Source organism: Microcaecilia unicolor, chromosome 7, assembly GCF_901765095.1.
Source record: "Microcaecilia unicolor chromosome 7, aMicUni1.1, whole genome shotgun sequence".
In the NCBI taxonomy this organism is placed as follows: domain Eukaryota; kingdom Metazoa; phylum Chordata; class Amphibia; order Gymnophiona; family Siphonopidae; genus Microcaecilia; species Microcaecilia unicolor.
In genome coordinates, this window is record NC_044037.1 from 87,970,845 (window position 1) to 87,990,551 (window position 19,707).

Consider the following 19,707-nt stretch of genomic DNA (forward strand, 5'->3'; position numbering starts at 1 on the left):
TACTTCAGTGGCAAGATGGCAAAATAGAAAGTTAAAAATTATTCATAAAGGAATAGAGGAAAAAAAACATCTATATAGATCCCTGATGTGACCACTCCTTGAATATTATGGGCATTCTGGTCACCCTCATCTAAAAAAAAAATGTACTGGAACTAGAAAAGGTTTGGAGAAGAGCAACAAAAGGGGATGGAATGGCTAATCCTGGGAGGAAAGGCTCCTTAGCTTCAAGAGAGAGGACTAAAAGAAGAGATTTATAATAGCATGAATGGAGATAATTAGGGAACACTTACTTACTTGATAAGTAGAAGACAGCTAATGAAATCAGCTGGCAGCAAGTTTAAAACAAATTGGAGGAGGTATGTTTTTTTTTTTCATTCCACAATCAAGCTATGAAATTTATTGCCAGATGTATCAAGCCAGTTAGTATAGCTGGGTTTGAGACGGGGTTCGAAAGGTTCCTGGAACAAAAGACCATAAACAATTATTAGTCAGGTTGACTTGAGAGAAGCCACAGATCGCTGAGTGTGGGCAACAAAATCTGGATCTGTTCTTTTGGATCTGACTGGGTACTGACTTACCACCGTCAGAGATGGGAGACTGGGTTTAATGGGCATTTGTTCTAACTCCGCATGGCATTTATTAGGTTCTAAGGCCTCAGAGGAATTACAACAGGGATGGTGAAACTTTATTCAAGTGCTTTGTAAAAATGTTCGAAATACAGAGAACCTCCTCCCTGGGAGGAGGTTCTCTGTATTTCTACTCTTATTGCTCCTCCAAGGAGTTTACAAGAATTTGTAAAAATGTTCAGCACAGACCCTAGGGGAACATCATTGGGTGCCATAGCTTCTGTAGCTAATGTAAGGAGACACCAAGAGTCATACAGAAAGGGAAAAGAGCACTGACTATTATTTTAATTTGTATATGTACCATTTAAGTGGGATTCACATTTGATGGTGCTTTTTCACAGTGTTCTGAAGGAGGTGTACAGGGCATTCAATCCTGAAGCGGTGGTCCTTCAACTGGGAGCAGATACCATAGCCGGAGACCCCATGTGCTCGTTCAATATGACCCCCGAGGGTATTAGCAAGTGCCTGAAATATGTGTTGCAGTGGCAGCTGGCCACGCTCATTCTCGGAGGAGGTGAGTACATAGAGGAGGTCACACAGGTGGTGTGCATTAAGTAGGATTGTCCCACAGTTTAACAGGGCTATGCCTCTTTAACAAGAAAGACCTGGGATTGGGAATGGCCAGTGTGCTATAACTTGATTTAAACAATTTCCTTAGCTGGTTTGCCCCTCTTAGAGGAACTTTTGCAGCATTAATTAACATTTATTTGTAACTTTTGCAAATTAAGGACCCTGTTTACTAAGGCACGTTAGCATTTTAACATGCCTACAATTAGTGGGCAGGATAACCGTATAGGCGCCTATAGGGATATTGTAGGCACGTACACGGTTAATGCACGTACATAGTTAACGTGCGTTAAAAATGATAACGCACCTATAACACGGCTTATTAAACAGGGCCCTAAAAGAACAAAGCTCTAAAATCAGCTCAGAAGGACAATCCAGTCTTGAAAATTTGATTTGTCTGTGTTTGCTGTTTCATAAGTGTTATATATTCACATTTCCATGTAGCAACCCTGATGGTATCTCTTCAAACCCAGGAGTCGTCAACAGTTTTTGGCAAACCAGCGCGTACTGGCATAAAAAGCACTGCATACACCCAAGTGTCTCCCCTTATCCCTGACACACATTTCTCTCCTCTCCTGCTGCTGACTCCCCCCCCCCCCCCCCAGCACACAGATCCAGCATCTCTTCCCCCCCCCCCCCCCTTCATTTATCAACATTTATCTGGCTCTTCATAGGGTCTCTAGCAGTGATTCCCACATGCTACTTGCAACTGACACCGATGCCTTCCCTCTGCTATGTTATGCTAAGGTAAAACAGAAGTGCTGGACAACAGAAGGGAGTTTAAAATTTTGATCATGATTAAAAAATGCACTCCTAGTTAAAAATTTTTATAAAATTACTTGAATTAATAGTGCATTAATATATATACACTCTCTGTCTCTCTCTTTGATTCTATAACTAGGTGCCTGCTTTATCCATCAATTTTTAACAGCACTATCTGGATAGTGTTAGGACAGAACATGGGTGTTTTACCTAACTCTACGATTAGTCAGCAGTATTAGTGTTAGGACAGAACATGGGTGTTTTACCTAACTCTACGATTAGTCAGCAATATTCAGCTGCTATCCACATAGCTATACAGGTTAATTTAGGTTAGCAAAAAGACAGTCCTAACTTCAAACCGCTTAACTATAAAAATAGCCAGCGATATTCAGCCGCTATCTGTAGAGTCAGTGGTATCACCACTATCCATGTGCATTCAGAGCTGCTCACTAGCCAGATAGCGGCACTTAATATATGGAATAGATTTAAATGCCTGAGCATGGGTTTTTGTGGGGTTTTTTTATGAAGAGATTTTCCATCTACCAATAGATGTTAATGGTATGCCCATCTCTTATTTTACTGTTTTATGCTGTTAACAAAATTGTAAGTTTTATGTTAAACTGTACCTGCTGTACACCGCCTTGGGTGAATCTCTTCATAAAGGCAGTTAATAAACCCAATTAATAAATAAAATAAATAATAGCAATTTGAACAATTTATATTCCAAAACAGCAAAAAAAAATTGCTGCAAGGACCAAGTAGCCTACATGGTGTTAGATGCATGGGCATTGAAAAGAAGTAAAACAAAGAAAGGAAAATCACAATGAAGAAAAGAAAAACCATCCCACACCAAGTTAAGCATACCTATATTCCTATTTTCTATTTTGCCAGCCAAGATGTCCCACATCAAGCTGTGCAGTATCAGGAAGTATATATTCCTTACCAGACAATGCAACTAAATGCTCGCAAGAAAACTTAAGGGGTCTTTTACTAAAGCTTAGCTCAAATTATCTGCAGCAGGGCCCATAGGAGTAAAATGGACCCTGCTGCAGATAACTCAAACTAATCTTTAGTAAAAGACCCCCTTAGGGAAAAACGTAGGCTTCAAAGGGAGCTATTTAGGGTTTTAAAAGTACAAAAAACCCCCAACAATATTTTCTTGTGCAGCTGAGTGTCTGTTGAGACATCTGCGGAAATTTGAACTTTAGCTGAATTGTCATTTCTTTGTTCCAAATGTACTACTGGGGAGTACAATAAAGTAATTTTTATGGGTTGTGGGTAAAACGGTGTTTTACATGCAAAGATGGGCATTTGAAAATTGCCCAATTTTCATATGGGTAAAATTACATGGGCTGTTCTTCAGACCATGCAAGTAGTTCTTCCTGAGGGCATGTCTGGGTCAAGGAAAGGAAATAACACATTTATGGAACATTTTCAAATGTACACAATTAAAGAAGTTAGTTCCAAAACCTGTTGAGTACAAAAAGCTGGTCTGTGAATACTTGCAAGTTTTTATTTTCAAGAATTCTAGCCAATGTAAAATTATTTTCACTGAATATCATATACTTTACAAATAAATGCCTTTTAGTGAAATTTTCACACATCCTTTGTCTATCTATAAAGGTAGTCTGTTTCCACTGTGAACTCATTTTTGAAAAAAAATGTACATAGGTTTTGGAATAGAGAGTTGCACAGGGACAGAAATTTCACTCATCCCCGGCTGTTCCTACTGGAATCTCCTCCATCCCCACCCATTTCCTTTGCTAAAATAACTCAACGTGTTGTAAAATAACCAAACTTAACAGTAGCCCATGTTGATAACTTCCCCTCTCGGTGCTTATGGGGATTTCAGTGCTATCAACCATATTCATTAATGTGTTTAGTGCTATTATAATTGCCGTGGCACAAGGAGAGGATAGGTAAGCTGGCCTTACACTGCATTTCTGCAGGAATCCCGCAGGACCTGAAGGGGATCCCCGCGAGAATCCCGCAGACCAGGAGGGGATCCCTGTAGGAGTCTCGTGGTCCTGGAGGGGATCCTCATGGGAGTCCTGCAGAAACCGCGGTCTCCCACTAATCCTGTTTCCGTTCAGCTCTCTGTTTTGGAACTTAACCTCTTTGATTCCCCTACTGCCTAATGATTGGAAGGGGTGCACTTTCTTGTTTATTAGGAGGGATCATTTCTGTACCTTGTGGCTGTCAACCCTTCCCCAAGACTCAGTGCATCAACACTGCATGTACCTCATCCCACTGAGAAGGAGATTTGAACCTTGGTTTCCTGTTTGTCAAGCAAAGAACCAACCTGAAATAACCTACAGTTAACCTCAACCCCTGCAAATCACATGGGGTTCTTTGAGATTCTTAGTCTTACTCTTTAACATATTTACATTTTAAAACAGGATAAAACAAAATGATGTGAAAAAGAGATGAAATGGAAACCATTCTGTTCCTTTGGTTGTGGACTTGTTACTGAAATGGCTGTTGAAATGATAAAGGTTGCACAGCACTTCTTTATCTAGTGGACAGTTCTGTGTATTCCATATTAACACACATGTTGCCTACAAAGTGAAATTAGTTCATGAACTCATAAGACAGCAGATGAAGGTCTGCATGGTCCATCCAGTCTACCCAACAAGGCGGCCAGAGCCTCATCCGCCACTCTGTGTGGTTGTGCTCCTTCATGATTGAACACTGGCATCACAATTAGGGCAGCTGGCACTTTGTTACCATGCCTATATAAGCAGTTCTGTATGAAGCCACAATATCACAACACCATGCCACTAGTCTGAAGAATTGTTTTAGTATTATGGCCTCAGCATAGTCACATTCATTGTGATAACAATTAAACCAACAATCTAACCATATTGCTAACTAACAACAATTTATACAACCTTAAGATGTCTTCCCCTCCCCCACAGAGATACATAACACCCACATACATAACATATGATATCAGAACTGGCTTCATAGGAAAACTGATGTACACTGTCAACTCAATAAAGTGCCTATACTTTCCTCTGATACAAAGTAGGAAGTCCATTTTTTTAAAAGTCTTTTTTATTGGATCAGCAATTACAATATTCAGTGCAAAACTCATACCGCACAACCGTCAAACATATAATGGTATTTTCATTACCAAATTGAGATCCAAAACAATTGTAAAAGCAACCCTCTCCCTTCAAATCAGGGGTGGGAAACTATGGTCCTCGAGGGCCACTGCCCAGTCAGTTTATCAAGGTTTCCACAATGAATATGCATAAGATTGATTTGCTTGCACTTTTTCCATTGTGTGCAAATAGATCTCATGTATATTCATTGGAAATCTTGAAAACTGGCTGTAGCTCTCAAGGACTATGGTTGCCCACCCCTGCTTTTTAAACCCTACCCCCAAAATTAAGGCTAATTTTAAGCAAAATTTGGAACTGAAACAAATCTCTGTGATCCTGGAAGATGGTATAAATCCTAGAATGTTGAAAGAACTCAGAAGTGAAAGTGCAGATCTATTATTAGTAATCTTTACCCTATTATTAAAATTGGCTACAGTTCCTGAGATTGGAGGGTGGTCAGTGTAATACCAGCATTTTAAAAGGGTTCCTTGGTGATCTGGGAAATTACAGACTGATGAATCTGATGACAGTGCCAGGCAAAATGATAGAAGCTATTTTAAAGAAGAAAATTACTGAACTCATAGGTAGACATGATTTTAACAGGACAAAGTCAACATGGATTTAACCAAGGGAAGTCTTGCCTCACCAATCTGTTACATTTTTTTAAAGGCGTGAATAAACATGAACCAGTAGATTTTCAGAAAACATTTTAGAAAGTCTCTCTCTTTTGGGAGGAAGGTCTACCAGTCCTCTATGCTCGTGTCAAAAATTCAGTCCTACCCGCTCTACATGACCATTCACATGCAGAACAATGTTAAGCAACTGGCGGACTTGGTGGACAAGCTCACTCCGGAGCACTTTTCAGGAGGTGGTCAGGCAGCTGAAGGCGTGTCGTAAATTCCTGTCCAGGGGTGCTTATGACACTTTTGATGTTGCATCCAGATCCGCTGCTCAAGGTATAGTGATGCGCAGACTCTCCTGGCTGCGTGCCTCTGACCTGGATAATCGAACCCAACAGCGGCTTGCGGATGTTCCTTGCCGGGTGGGATAATATTTTTGATGAGAAGGTCGAGCAGGTGGTAGAGCAGCTCCACCAGTGGGAAACCGCCCTCGACAAACTCTCCCACTGGGCTCCTTCAGCATCTATCTCAACTGGTAGGCAGTTTTTCAGGGGAAGGAGGAGTGCTCACTATGCTTACAATAAGTGTAGGTACAATCCACCTTCCCGACAGCCTTCTCAGGCTCAGCCCCAGCATGCTCGTTCGCATCAATAGCGTGCGCCCAGACAGGCCCCTGCAGCTCCCCAGCAAAAGCAAGGGACAGGCTTTTGACTGGCTCCAGTTGAGCAGAGCCGCCATAAAAGTACCCATGCCGGATGATCTGCCGGTCGGGTGGAGGTTAAAATTTTTTCACCAAAGGTGGCCTCTCATAACCTCCGACCGGTGGGTTCTTCAAATAGTCCGGTTAGGGTACTCCAAATTGTCCACCGGGAACTCAGTCCTTCAGCTTCCAGCACAGGCAGGTACTTGCAGAGGAAGTCTCTACCCTTCTCAGCGCCAATGCGGTCGAACCCGTTCCACCAGGGCAAGAAGGGCTGGGATTCTATTCCAGGTACTTTCTTGTGCAAAAGAAAACAGGGGGGATGCATCCCATCCTAGACCTAAGGGCCCTGAACAAATATTTTATTTATTTATTTATTGCATTTGTATCCCACATTATCCCACCTCTTTGCAGGCTCAGTGTGGCTTACAATTCATCATGGATACTGGAAATAGAAGAGAATATACATTTGGTTTTACAGAGGGTTTTGGGTTACATGGTGGTGGAAATACATGATAGTGTTAAAGCAAAGACGTTATAAGAGTATGATAGTATTAAAGCAAAAGACATTATAATACCTGGTCCAAGAAAAGTTCAGGATGGTTTCCCTGGGCACCCTTCTTCCCATGATTCAGAAAAATTATTGGCTATGCTTTCTGGACTTAAAGGATGCTTATACACACATCCCGATACTTCCAGCTCACAGCACTTCCAGTATTGTGTGCTACCCTTTGGTCTCGCATCTGCGCCCAGGGTTTTTACAAAATGCCTGGCAGTAGTTGCAGCATCGCTATGCAGACTGGGAGTACATGTGTTTCCTTATCTCGACGATTGACTGGTGAAGAACACCTCAGAGGCAGGAGCTCTATAGTCCATTCAGATGACTATTCGACTCTTGGAGCTATTAGGGTTTGTCATCAATTACCCAAAGTCCCACCTTCTTCCAGTTCTGTAAAATGTGTCCTTTCCCCCTAAAAGCAAGGTTTGTTTATTGTTTTGTTCTGTTTTAACACAGGCTGACTCCAAAGTCAGCTGAGTTGAAACTCATCCTCCAGGATATCAAGGGCTAATAGTGTAGCACTTATAACTTGGAATGTTTTCAAACACTGCAGTCGGTGTTTAAAAGATACGTCAACCACAGAATTTAAAATATTGTCCTGGATGTTTTAAAATTTTTATTTAGGAAATTTGATAACGGCATCAAGAAAAGTAAAATAGTTTTTCAATTAAAATTCAATCATTTTCTCTAAAACGAGAAGGTGGCTACAGGTGCTAATTCTTTGCTGGGGAAGGAGGGAGAGAATCAAGAGATTCTCAGGTAGCAGCTGTCTAAGCAGGGAGAAAATAAGGATATTCAGTGCTGACCACTATCCAGATAATGACAGCATTTAGCATAACTATCTGGATAATTTTCTGCTTCACACCCATACCTTATTGACCTATAAGTGCATTCACTCTGCAGCTCCTCAGTACCTCTCCACTCTCATCTCTCCCTACATTCCTCCCCGGGAACTCCGTTCACTGGGTAAATCTCTCTTATCTGCACGCTTCTCCTCCACCGCTAACTCCAGACTCCATTCCTTTTATCTTATTGCACCATATGCCTGGAATAGACTTCCTGAGCCGGTATGTCAAGCTCCATCTCTGGCTGTCTTCAAATCTAAGCTAAAAGCTCACCTTTTTGATGCTGCTTTTAACTCCTAACCCTTATTCACTTGTTCAGAACCCTTATTTTATCATCCTCACCTTAATATTCCCTTATCTTTTGTTTGTCCTGTTTGTCCTAATTAGATTGTAAGCTCTGTCAAGCAGGGACTGTCTCTTCATGTTCAAGTGTACAGCGCTGCGTACGTCTAGTAGCGCTATAGAAATGATAAGTAGTACCGGGGCAGTCTTTAGTGCAATGCTGCGCAGTCTACTTGAGGCTGTGACCCTGCCGAGGGGTGTCATAATGAGACAGTAGTCATGCCCAGGTCGCAATCCCAGTGTGACAACCCTGTTTGGGGTTGCGACCCATAGTTTGGGAAGTGCTGCTGAAATGATTTTCAGCGGCATTGTCCAGATAATGTCGCTGAAAATCAATGGATGTCCCCAGTCAGCGCCACTTATCAAGGTAGTAGGTGCTTTATCTGGATAAATGATTTTGAATATCGAGCTGGTTATTTTTTACTACAGATTTGTTTGTGCATTTCTGGAAATATTGAAGCATGCGGCAACCAATATTCAAGTGTCTCTAGGATTGTTTCAGACTTACCTTTCCCAGGTGACCAGTGCTCCAGCCAGACCCAATAGAGGCCTATCAGAAACAGAAATAGTCGTATTCATATGGTTTGTTTATTTAAAGTGTGCTCGTTTAAAGTGTGCAAGCTTCATCTCAATATGTTCCTTTCATTAAAACTTGTTCTTTCATTCTCTTCCCCCCCCCCCACCCCCCCGCATCCCTATAATGGTTCCTTCCCTCCCATCTTCCTGATTCTTGCTTGGAGACAGGAGGGTATCACCTTGCTAATACAGCCCGCTGCTGGACATACCTGACCGGGGTCATCCTGGGGAGAATGCTTCCCTCTGAGATCCCAGATCATGAGGTAAGACTCCCAATGAAAGGACCTCTTCCCCCTGCTGAGTCATTCTGCCTAATCAAACGAGTGGCAAGAGCAGTCAATGCAGTGTTGTTGAGAGACACTCAGGTAACAATAGCACACTGTCCCCGAAGCATAGTGGACCCTTGTTCCAAAAACTCGAGACCGTCTGCCTCCTCTTTTTTTTTTTTTTTTTACATTTCCACAGATTTTTGAGTTAATCACTCTGAATTCTCAAATAATTGCTCTGAGACTGTAAAGAGAAAAAAAAAAAAAGGTTCACCTGTTCACACAAAGAGCTCTTTGCAGGTTTTATGTATAATATTTTTTTTCCTCACATAAAAAGACTTTGTTTAAAAGATAAGCTGCAAAGCTTTTGTATAGCTACTAGAAAGGACACGTGTCTTACTAATTACAGTTTGCAATGAAAGTTATATAATGAAGGAATTGATGCAGTATTTTGATTGATTTATTTAAATGTCTTTACCACCTTTGATGCAAAAACTGAAAGCAGTTTTCATAAGTAAAGATACATTAATCACAATATTAACAAACATCACAGAACAGTCAGTAATAAATATAAATATATAATTTCAATAAAGCAATTCATGAAACACCTGTTTTGAAAGTAAAACATTGGGGAAATAGCTTTAAATTTAGGACTACAACAATCAGCCTATACCTCTCTCAAGGGTAAATCTAGCTCAGATATACAGAGAGTAATCATATGTAGGTTCCATTTGTAATTTATTTATGTAAAATATTTATAGCCTACATTAGCCATCATTCTAAATGGGTAACAATACAGTCTACATAATGAGCCAAATCAGACAATACTAGACAATGATAAACATTTTTATAAAATATAGTCTTATACTCCGATCATGTCATCTTAAATTCAATCTACAAGTAAGTGCTTAGTCATCTAATTAATTCTTACCATTCAAAATCAATGTACAGGTGGTTAATTGACTATTTGTCTACCATTAAAAAGCTTCAAAACATTGAAAACCTTTCAACAATTTATGGAACTGGAGAAAATTCCCTATACATCGTAGTTCCCATGAAATAGAATGCCACAAACTTGCAACATAAATATGCTTGACTGGTAGTAATCCTATCTAATATGCTGAAAGGAAGGCATGTTCAGCAGTAACCTATTTGATGAGCGCAGTGTGCGGTTTGGAAAATACATAAGGTTGTGGCCAGTGACAAAGGAACATAATTATTAATCGTTTTAAATACTAGCTAGTGCAATTCGCGCAAAATAAGTGTGATATGCTTGAATCTTGTAAGTTCCCATAGTAATCTAGAAGTTGCATTTTGCAGTTTGTAAAGGTTTCATGGTACAGGTTAGTAAGACTAGATATAGCGAATTACAATAATCAAAATGTGGCATAATAATAGTTTGTCACAGATCTAAACTTTTGGGGTATTAATAGATCTTTCAGTTTCCTGAGCACTTTCAGCTTAAAGAAAAATGTTTTCACTACTGCTTTAAGATGGGAATGAAAAGATAGAGACCCCTTTATTACAGACGGTTGACATACATCCAGCATATTCATGGGTGTAATAAGGGGATGAGTGGAGTGGGGTCTTCTGTTTAGAGCACTGCTACTTAATATTTGTTGCTCTGATCTAGAGGGAGGATTAACTTTCTGTTTTGCAGATAACACCAAATTCTGTTGAATTGTAAATAGACTGCTGGACTCATTGATCCTGCAGAGGTCAAGTTTAATCAGGGATGTTTGTCTCTTGGATGAAGGGACAGAGACCCTAGTACAAGATGATGAAACAGGTCATTCATTCATTACCTGCAATAATAACCAAGACAATCTCCTAAGTAAAATAACAGTTGTTAATAAATTGGCAGCAACAACCAAGGCCAGGTCTGGCGTGGTGATGAAGCAGTCTTAGCAATGGATGAAGATACAATACTCTTGCTGTTGAAAAATTGGCGCCGCGACATGTTTGAAGTTTGGTGGTTGTTTTTGGAAGTGGTGGATAGTGTCAAAAAAAGAGAGACTTAGGGCCAGTGTACTCACTTGCATTAACAGTGGGACATTAAGACATCTACTAACAGCCAGTGTTAACAGCATACAGTTGAAGTAGATGGTAAAGTATGCACACATATATGGATGGTATTGTAAAAACTTAATAGTACCTTACTGAGGTATAATGGTATGGTGTATGGTGTGCAGCGCTGCGTATGCCTTGTAGCGCTATAGAAATGATAAGTAGTAGTAGTAGTAATAATGGTGTTTATAGCATTTATAATGTATTTGCAAGGTAGTTTATGTACTTGTTTACTGCATTCATGAGTGCTGAGCCATTTTGCATAGCTTTGTATCATTACCACAGTGTAGACTTTGCATTCAAACTACCATTAAAGTAAGGGAAAGGAGGCTAGCCTTCATACGTTATAAGACGATTCAGAAAGAAGAGGTCGGCAAGAATACCTGACTAACCTAAGAGAAGCTGGAAAAGCTGTCAGGAAAGCGAAGAGGCAAATTGAAGACAAGATAACTAATACGATAAAATTGGGGGATAAAACGTTTTCAGATATGTAAGCGACAGGAGGAAGTGCCATAATAGCATTGTGAGTCTCAAAGCTGAGGGGGAGGAATATGTGGAAGCTGATAAGGATAAAACTGAACATCTTAACAACTATTTCTGTTCTGTGTTCATGGATGAAAGGCTGGGGGTGGGACTGCAGAAAACAAATGCAAATGGGGATGGATGTATGGTAGACCAAGACTTTTTCTCAGAGGACTGTGTTTGTGAGGAGCTAGTCAAACTAAAAGTGGACAAAGCGATGGAGCCTGATGGGATACATCTGAGGGTGCTCAAAGAACTCTGAGAAGTTCTGGCTGCTCCACTGACAGAGACCTCTTCAGTGCTTCCTTAGAGTCCGGAGTGGTCCCGGAAGACTAGAGAAAGGCTGATGTGGTTCCTTTGCTCAAGAGTGGAAGTAAGGAGGAGGTTGGGAATTACAGACCTGCCAGTCTGACCTCGGTGGTGAGTAAACTAATGGAAACGCTTTAAAGCGGAGGATTGTGATGTTTCTCGAATTGAATGTAATGTAGGACCCGAGGCAGCATGGCTTCACTAGAGGCAGGTCATGTCAGACTAATCTGATTGATTTCTTTGACTAGGGTGACCAAACAGTTGAACATGGGAGGGGCGCTAGATGTGGTGTACTTAGAGTTTAGCAAAGCCTTTGACACTGTTCCGCACAGGCGACTCATAAATAAACTAAGTACCCTTGGTATGGGACCTAGAATAACTGACTGGGATAAAAATTGGTTGAACGGAAGGAGACACAGGTGGTGGTAAATGGAACTTGTTCTGCAGATAGGGGTTATCAGTGGAGTACTGCAGGGATCGGTCCTAGGGCCGGCTGTTTTTAACATCTTTGTGAGTGATATTGCAGAAGGGCTGTCTGGTAAGGTTTGTCTGTTTGCGGATGATACCAAACTCTGCAAAAGAGTGGACACCCTGGAAGGTGGGGATGACATAAGGAAGGACCTAGTGAAACTTGAGGAATGGTCCAATATTTTGCAACTGAGATTTAATGCTAAAAAAATGCAGGGTCATGCACTTAGGTCACAAGAATCTGAGGGAACAGTACAATATAGGGGGTGAAGTGCTTCTGTTTACAAAGGAAGAGTGGGACTTTGGGGTGATTGTGTCTGATGACCTTAAAGTTTCCAAACAAGTGGAAAAAGCGATGGTCATAGCCAGAAGGATACTTGGATGCATAAGGATAGGGATGACGAGCAGGAACAAAAAGGTGAGGACCCATTTGGAGTACTGTCTGCAATTCTGGAGACCGCACCTATAGAAGGATATAAAGAGGATGGAGTCGGTCCAGAGGGTGGCTACAAAATTGGTAAGAGATCTTGGAAATAAAACATATAGGGACAGGCTCAGAAACCTCAACATGTATATCCTGGGAGAGAGGAGATATGATGTACATGAAGTGAGCCTTTTTCAAATGAAGAAAACTCTGGAATGAAAGGTCATTCGATGAAGTTAAGAGGAAAATAGGCTTAGAAGGAATCTAAGAATGTATTCGGTCATGGAAAGGGTGGTGGAAGCGTGGAATGGCCTCACGGTAGAGACGAGGACTGTAGAATTTAAGAAAATGTGGGACAAGCATGTGGGATCCTTTAGGAAAATGAAGAGTTAGTGGTTACAGAGGATGGGAGTACTGAATGGGCCATTTGGCCTTTATCTTTTGTCATGTTTCTATGTTTTTATTAACTCACGTACACTATCTTAGATAGAAAAGGCTGTTAACTAGGGATGCTCATTGGAAATAAAAATTTTGATTTCTTTTTTGGAAAACTTGACTTTTTTTTTGTTTCACACCTTTGTGTTAACCAAAAAATTTTAACTTGTTACAACTTAATGTTTAGAAATTGACTGTACGGGGGTCACGTGATGCCTGCTTCCTAGGAAGACGCAGACCTGTGCAGCTCCCCCTGACACCAGCCGAAATCTGCTGAAATATCAAAGATCCCGAAATTCTTGAAGTCGGAAAGGCAGTGCGGGGGCGAGAAGAACATCACCGGCTACTGTGGGGCTGAATTCGGGAAGGCGGAACGTCTGAGTTATGCCCACAAGGGCGCAACGAAAATCTAAAACACCACGAACTCAGGCCCTGAACAAAATGGCGGCGCTACAGTGTGATCAAAATCCAGATCCAAGCGTGCCCCCGAACCCGACGCTCATGCAGACAACGGAGTGGGTCCAGGAAATCACCCGTTCGGTATCGGCGGCATTAGCTGATCGCCTGAATAAATTACAATCAGCTGTAGAGGAAATACATGAGAAATTCGATGCGCACTCCCACAGGCTGCAGGAGATGGAACAGCGGATCTCGACAGGCGAAGAGGAGGCGAGGGCCACAGCGACTTTGGTCGCCGCACTGCAGAAGGAGACGGGAGAACTGCGAGAAAGAATTGAAGATCAAGAAAACCGGAACCGCAGGAACAATCTGCGGGTGATCGGGCTGCCGGAGACGGTGACAGGCAATGAATTGTACCGGTTTTTTGACTCCTGGCTACCCCATGCGCTGGGCCTGGAAGAATCCCTGAGTACTTTTTGCTGTGATAGAGCCCATCGGGTGGGAGCGAAGGGAGATGTCAACGCCAAGCCACGTACAGCTATAGCCCATTATACTAACTGGCTCTCCAAGGAAAAGCTGATGAAAGCATTCCGGGCACGTGGGAGTGTGGATTATGAAAATCACCGCATCCTTTTGTTCAATGATTACTCCGCCAGGATTGCAGCGCAGAGGAGGGCAATGGCCCCCACATGCTCCGAGCTCCATAAGAAGGGAGTGCGCTTCGCGCTCCTGTATCCCGCGAAACTGCGAATATGGCATGAAGGGAAGACATTACTCATGCAGGAGACTGGGGAGGCCCAAGCATTTCTGCGCACGTTAAATGCCAATGCGCAAGAGGGCTGAATCAGCTGGAACTGTGAGAGCTGGAATTAAGTCTGTTCACAGTGGTGGTAGACCGGTGATACCTTTGCAGTTTTATAGTTCAAGGAGATCCCTGCAATAGTTAATGGCGAGCCTGCTGCCTTTGAGGTTTGGAGTGGGAACATTGCTAAGAGTCTATTGGGAGAGAGGGCAGCGGGAGTTGACTTGGTTGTTATCTAGTTGAGAAAGTTTATTAATGATTTCAGTGCTTCTGGGACTTGGGCCAGCTACCATTAAGTGGACGGGAAGGGATCCGATCATATAGGGCCAAATGAGCTGGGAAGGGGGAGGGGCTAAGGGTGGTTCTGGGAAGGTGAAGGATGGGGAAAGTGAAGGGGATTACAGAGGGGAAAGGGAAGGGAGGAGATATGACAGTGTGGGGACAGGGGAGGGAAAGGAAGGGGGATGTGTGTGTGTGTGTTTGGTGTATGGAAGTGTGGGGGAAAGGGGTGGGGTGGGGAGTAAAAGGAACACGAAAGCGAATTGAAACCCAGATGGGGATTCAGAGGGGAGGAGAAGAGAGAGGAATGCGCAATAGATCTGGAAGGACTTTTGAGGGGCAACAAGAGGGATTTCGCTGGTCCAGCTGGGAGACCAGTGAACGGGATGCTGGCAAAACCATAATGAGCACTCTTATTGGGGGTGAAGATGGCTAACCTAAAAGTAGTTACTCTTAATGTTGATGGACTTCACTCCCCGGTTAAGAGAACCAAAGTGCTTTCCTGGTTGAAAAAAGAGAAGGCTGATATAGCTTTCATTCAGGAGACACACTTAACCGCGATAGAACACCAAAAACTTAAGAGGGATTGGGTGGGAGAGGTAGAATATGCTTCTTATAACTCTAGGCAAAGGGGGGTGGCTATTTTAATCCATAAGCAACTGCCTTTCACCATGCATAAGGTGATCTCAGATACGGAAGGAAGATATGTACTGGCACTGGGAGACCTTTGGGGTCAGAGTATTCTATTGTGTAATGTTTATGGACCCAACATCTACTCCCACAAGTTTTTTTCAGAACTGGTAGCTAAAGTAGTACCATTCCCGGACTGTCACATAGTAATGGGGGGAGATTTTAACTTTTTGGCCGACCAGACAGTGGATTGTAAACCAAGGAAGTTAAGGGGAGGGAATTGGGGGAGTAGGGGGGTTAATTTCTTACTATCTCAGCTAGGATTGGTGGATATCTGGAGGCTTTTGCACCCACATGACAGGGAATTTACCTTTTATTCTCACCCCCACAACACCTACTCTCGGATTGATTATCTGCTCACTACACCATCCTTGCTTTCTAGGTCCTCTCATGTTCACATAGTGGACTGCACCCTTAGTGATCACTCAGCTGTCACCATGACGATATCTTTTGCAGGAGGCCAGGGAGAGAGAGTGTGGAAACTTCATCCCCTTCTGTACCATGACAAGGAGTTCCGAGAATATTTACGGAACAAGTGGATAGATTACCAGACGTATAATCACACAGCGGACGTAGATGCGGGTACATACTGGGAGGCATCGAAGGCAGTGATGAGAGGTTACATAATAGCTTACACAGCGGGGAAAAAGAAGGAGAGAGAGGCAGACCTGATGAGACTGTCTAATGAGTACCATACTTTGAGGAGAACACATCTGACCACTATGTTAAAGCAGGACAGTGCACGCATATTAGAGGTTAGACATCAGATAGATGAAATCTTGAATCAGAGAGCGCAACGAGATATATACTTTCAGCGCTTTAGATTATTCAAGTGGGGAAACAAAGCTGGGAAACTACTGGCAGCATTGGTTAGGCCATATTGTAAGCGGCAACTTATTACCACTATTAGGGATACGGCAGGTAGGGAATGCACCACAGAGAAAAACATCACACAGCAATTTGTTAATTTTTATAGTTCTTTATACGGGGTAAGAGAGTTTGATCAAGAGGCATGTGAGGTTTTTTTTTCAAGATATTCACCTTCCTACCCTGGCACCAGACCAGTTAAGTACTCTTAACAGCCCTATAGTGGAGCAGGAGATTAAACAAGCCATCAAATCTCTAAAGCTGACTAAGGCGCCAGGACCAGATGGCTACGGCCCAGAGTACTATAAAATTCTGGCGGACCTGGTGGCGGCCCCCTTGGGAGATTGGTTCAATGGGATGGGGAATAATGGGTTAACTATACAGAACAATATGGCCCATATAGTGTTAATTCCAAAACCCGGTAAGGACTCAACCCAGGTGGGTTCTTATCGTCCCATCTCATTGTTAAACCAGGATATTAAAATCCTGGCCGCTATCATGGCCCGGCGGATGAATGGGGTGGTTTCTTGCTTAGTTCATGAAGACCAAGTGGGATTTGTCCCGGGGAGGCATGCCTCCATGAACATTATGAGAGCTCTTTTGGCCATACAGGAATGCAGGGGTAGAGGGGGGCTGGAAGTCATCGCGGGCCTTGATATGGAGAAAGCGTTTGACAGCATTTCGTGGCAATATCTGTTTTGGACCCTAAATCGCTATGGCATAACAGGGACCTATATCTCTTGGATTAAAACGTTGTATACCCTCCCAGTGGCCAGATTGTTAATTAACGGTAAACTCACAGAGAGCTTTCCCTTACAAAGGGGAACCCGTCAAGGATGCCCCCTGTCACCGCTCCTTTTTTTATTGGCCATAGAGCCGTTAGCTATAAAAATTAGGGGACATAGGGCTATAAGGGGGATAAGGGTGGGTACACAGGACTTCCGGGTGAATCTGTTTGCAGATGACATCCTAGTATACTTGGCCAATGGGCCTAGAGATCTCCCCCGGGTGTTAGAAATAGTAGGGGATTATGGGGAATTATCTGGTCTGCGGGTCAACTGTTTAAAATCAGAAGTACTTCCATTGTCAGGATGTTCTGTGGACCCAGGCCTGTCGGGGATGCCAATACCGCTTGCCCGAGGGGCCATGAGATATTTGGGAATTTTCCTCAGTGTAAATACCTTGATATTCTACAAAAAATATATAGCGGATACACTGGATAACATCAGAAAGCTATGTGATAGATGGAAACATTTGCCGCTTTCTCTGATGGGCAGAATAGCCTTAGTTAAAATGGTCTTATTGCCAAAGATCCTATACCCACTACAAGCGGCCCCCTTATGGGTGTTGAGGAGGGATGAGCGCCTCTATCGGTCTATTATACGCGCCTTTATCTGGCGGGGGAAGGGAGCAAGGATCGGACATCAAAAGCTCTCTTTGAGTAGGGCCATGGGAGGTCTGGCATTGCCTGAATTACGTTTGTACAATGTGGCTGCACTTATGCGACTTATTTTTGAGGGATTGACGGGTAGCTACCGGTTTTTGCCGGGTGGAGGATTAGAGGACTGGAGTGCCCCGTGGTCTTTCACAAATTTACTGCATATGAGGCCTAGTAACATATATGACACTGCAGGGAGATTGACCTTTCTGCAGCCTCTGCGCAAGGCATGGGCTTGGTGGAGAGGGCAACAAAATAGAGCGTCGGAGGCTTCCCCTTTCTTAGGCATGGTGGGCAATGCAGACTTTCCGGCAGGTCTGGGATATTCTATCTTTGATAAATGGAGAGAGAAGGGATGTGTGATGTTAGTCCACCTTATGGAGCAGGGACAGGAGCAAATAGACTCTTTTGACCAGCTGAAGGAAAGGTGGGATATCCCTAATAATCATTTATTGCAATACCTGCAAGTAAGGCATTATTACTTTTCATTGCAACAGGCACACAGGGACAAATGGTTGTGGGGACCTATGGACAAGATTTTACTGTGTACACCGTACAAGATGAACAGCCTAACTACATGGTACAAAGTCCTGCAAATGCATAGACCCCTGGGGGGGATGGAAAGATTAATGGATCAGTGGAATAGAGAGTTGAACAGGAGTTATACTATTAAGGAGTTTGATAAACTCTTTTCTAATATATATGACATGGTTAAGGTAGCGGACCTCCAAGAAACCCAATACAAAATATTGCATAGAGCATACATTACAAAGGCCAAGGGGGCAGCTATAGGACTGTGGGAAGAGGGACAGTGCACCAAATGCCAGAATGGGCGGGGGACTTTTCTTCACTCCTTTTTGGAGTGTCCTTCCCTTTCCCTGTGGAACCGAGCATTTCAGTTGCTTACTGAAGTCACAAATAGGCAGATAGAGTGGGACTATGCCACCTTATTATTGGGAGACCAAGATCTTTTGATTGCCCAGGGACTTACTAAGCCGTGCAGAAGATTCATATATACCTCTCTTCTACTGATTAAAAAGACCATCTTACAATATTGGATCCAATCGGAGAGCCCTCCGGTAGAAGTGTGGTACAATAAAATGAGATTGGTTGGTGAGAATGAGTGCCGAATTTATTCTGATTCCGCAAAACTTGCTAACAGGCAATATCGTGATCTGTGGACAGCATGCTTAAAAGTGTTACCTTTACAGGGTACTGAGGGAAGGGGGGAAGGGTAAGTGGGGTGTGCATGAGATGCGGTTGATGAGTTAAGGAGTGGGTTAGCGTGGTGCGCATGATGTATGAGTGTAAAGGAGGGGAATAAAATGGAAAATGCAGTATGCAGCATACGCCATGTTGGCGATTTATGGACAAATCCTTTTGATAGCTAACATTTCTTTGTGATGTTGTATAACTATAATTGGAAGTTGTGGAATTTGTATAAACACTGTTGTATTAACACTGTTGCACTGTGTTAATAAAAATAATAAAAAAATAAAAAAAAAAGAAATTGACTGTACATACGTTAATTTGTAGGTTAGTGGACAGTAAATAGATGTAGTGCGAACCTTCTTATTTAAGGTACCTTAACCAACCAAATACAGTGAAACCTCGGTTTTCGTTGGTTTCGGATTTTGTTGATTTTTTCGACTAGAAATTTGTCTCGGTTTTCGTCTAGAAATTTGTCTCGGTTTTCGTCGGTTGCCTCGGATTTCGGCGAAAAAGAAGGACGTCCATCTCCCAATTTGTATCGGAAGATGGACGTCCTCCTGATTTTGGGCGTCCTCGTTAATTGCCTCGGTTTTTGTCGGTTTCGGATTTCACCGATTGTTTTCGGATGGATTATCGACGAAAACCGAGGTTTCACTGTATATGCTAATTGATGCTCATCTCTACTGTTGATGCTTGCACTAGTGTTTAATACACCTTAATATTCTGGCTGTTGAAGTGAATAAAGAGGTGAGGGAGCTTCTTTTGCAGAAAGATAGTCTAAACTGGAACAATTTTCATTACATGACAAGGATATTAGTGGGGGGG

At 42.6% G+C, this 19,707-nt stretch overlaps 1 protein-coding gene across 3 annotated transcripts in view; it reads left to right on the top strand.

Annotated features, from left to right (window-relative positions):
• The window catches only part of HDAC8 (histone deacetylase 8), a 235,224-nt gene that overhangs the window by 147,178 nt on the left and 68,339 nt on the right, over nucleotides 1-19,707 (top strand). For 2 of the 3 annotated variants that reach the window (XM_030210243.1, XM_030210244.1), the window contains 2 exons: nucleotides 968-1,140; nucleotides 8,873-8,967. In XM_030210243.1, the coding sequence (XP_030066103.1) occupies nucleotides 968-1,140; nucleotides 8,873-8,967 (268 nt within the window). Of the gene's footprint in view, nucleotides 1-967; nucleotides 1,141-8,868; nucleotides 8,968-10,368; nucleotides 10,380-19,707 lie in introns of those variants that run through there. The other variant, XR_003942884.1, reaches the window with a different exon arrangement.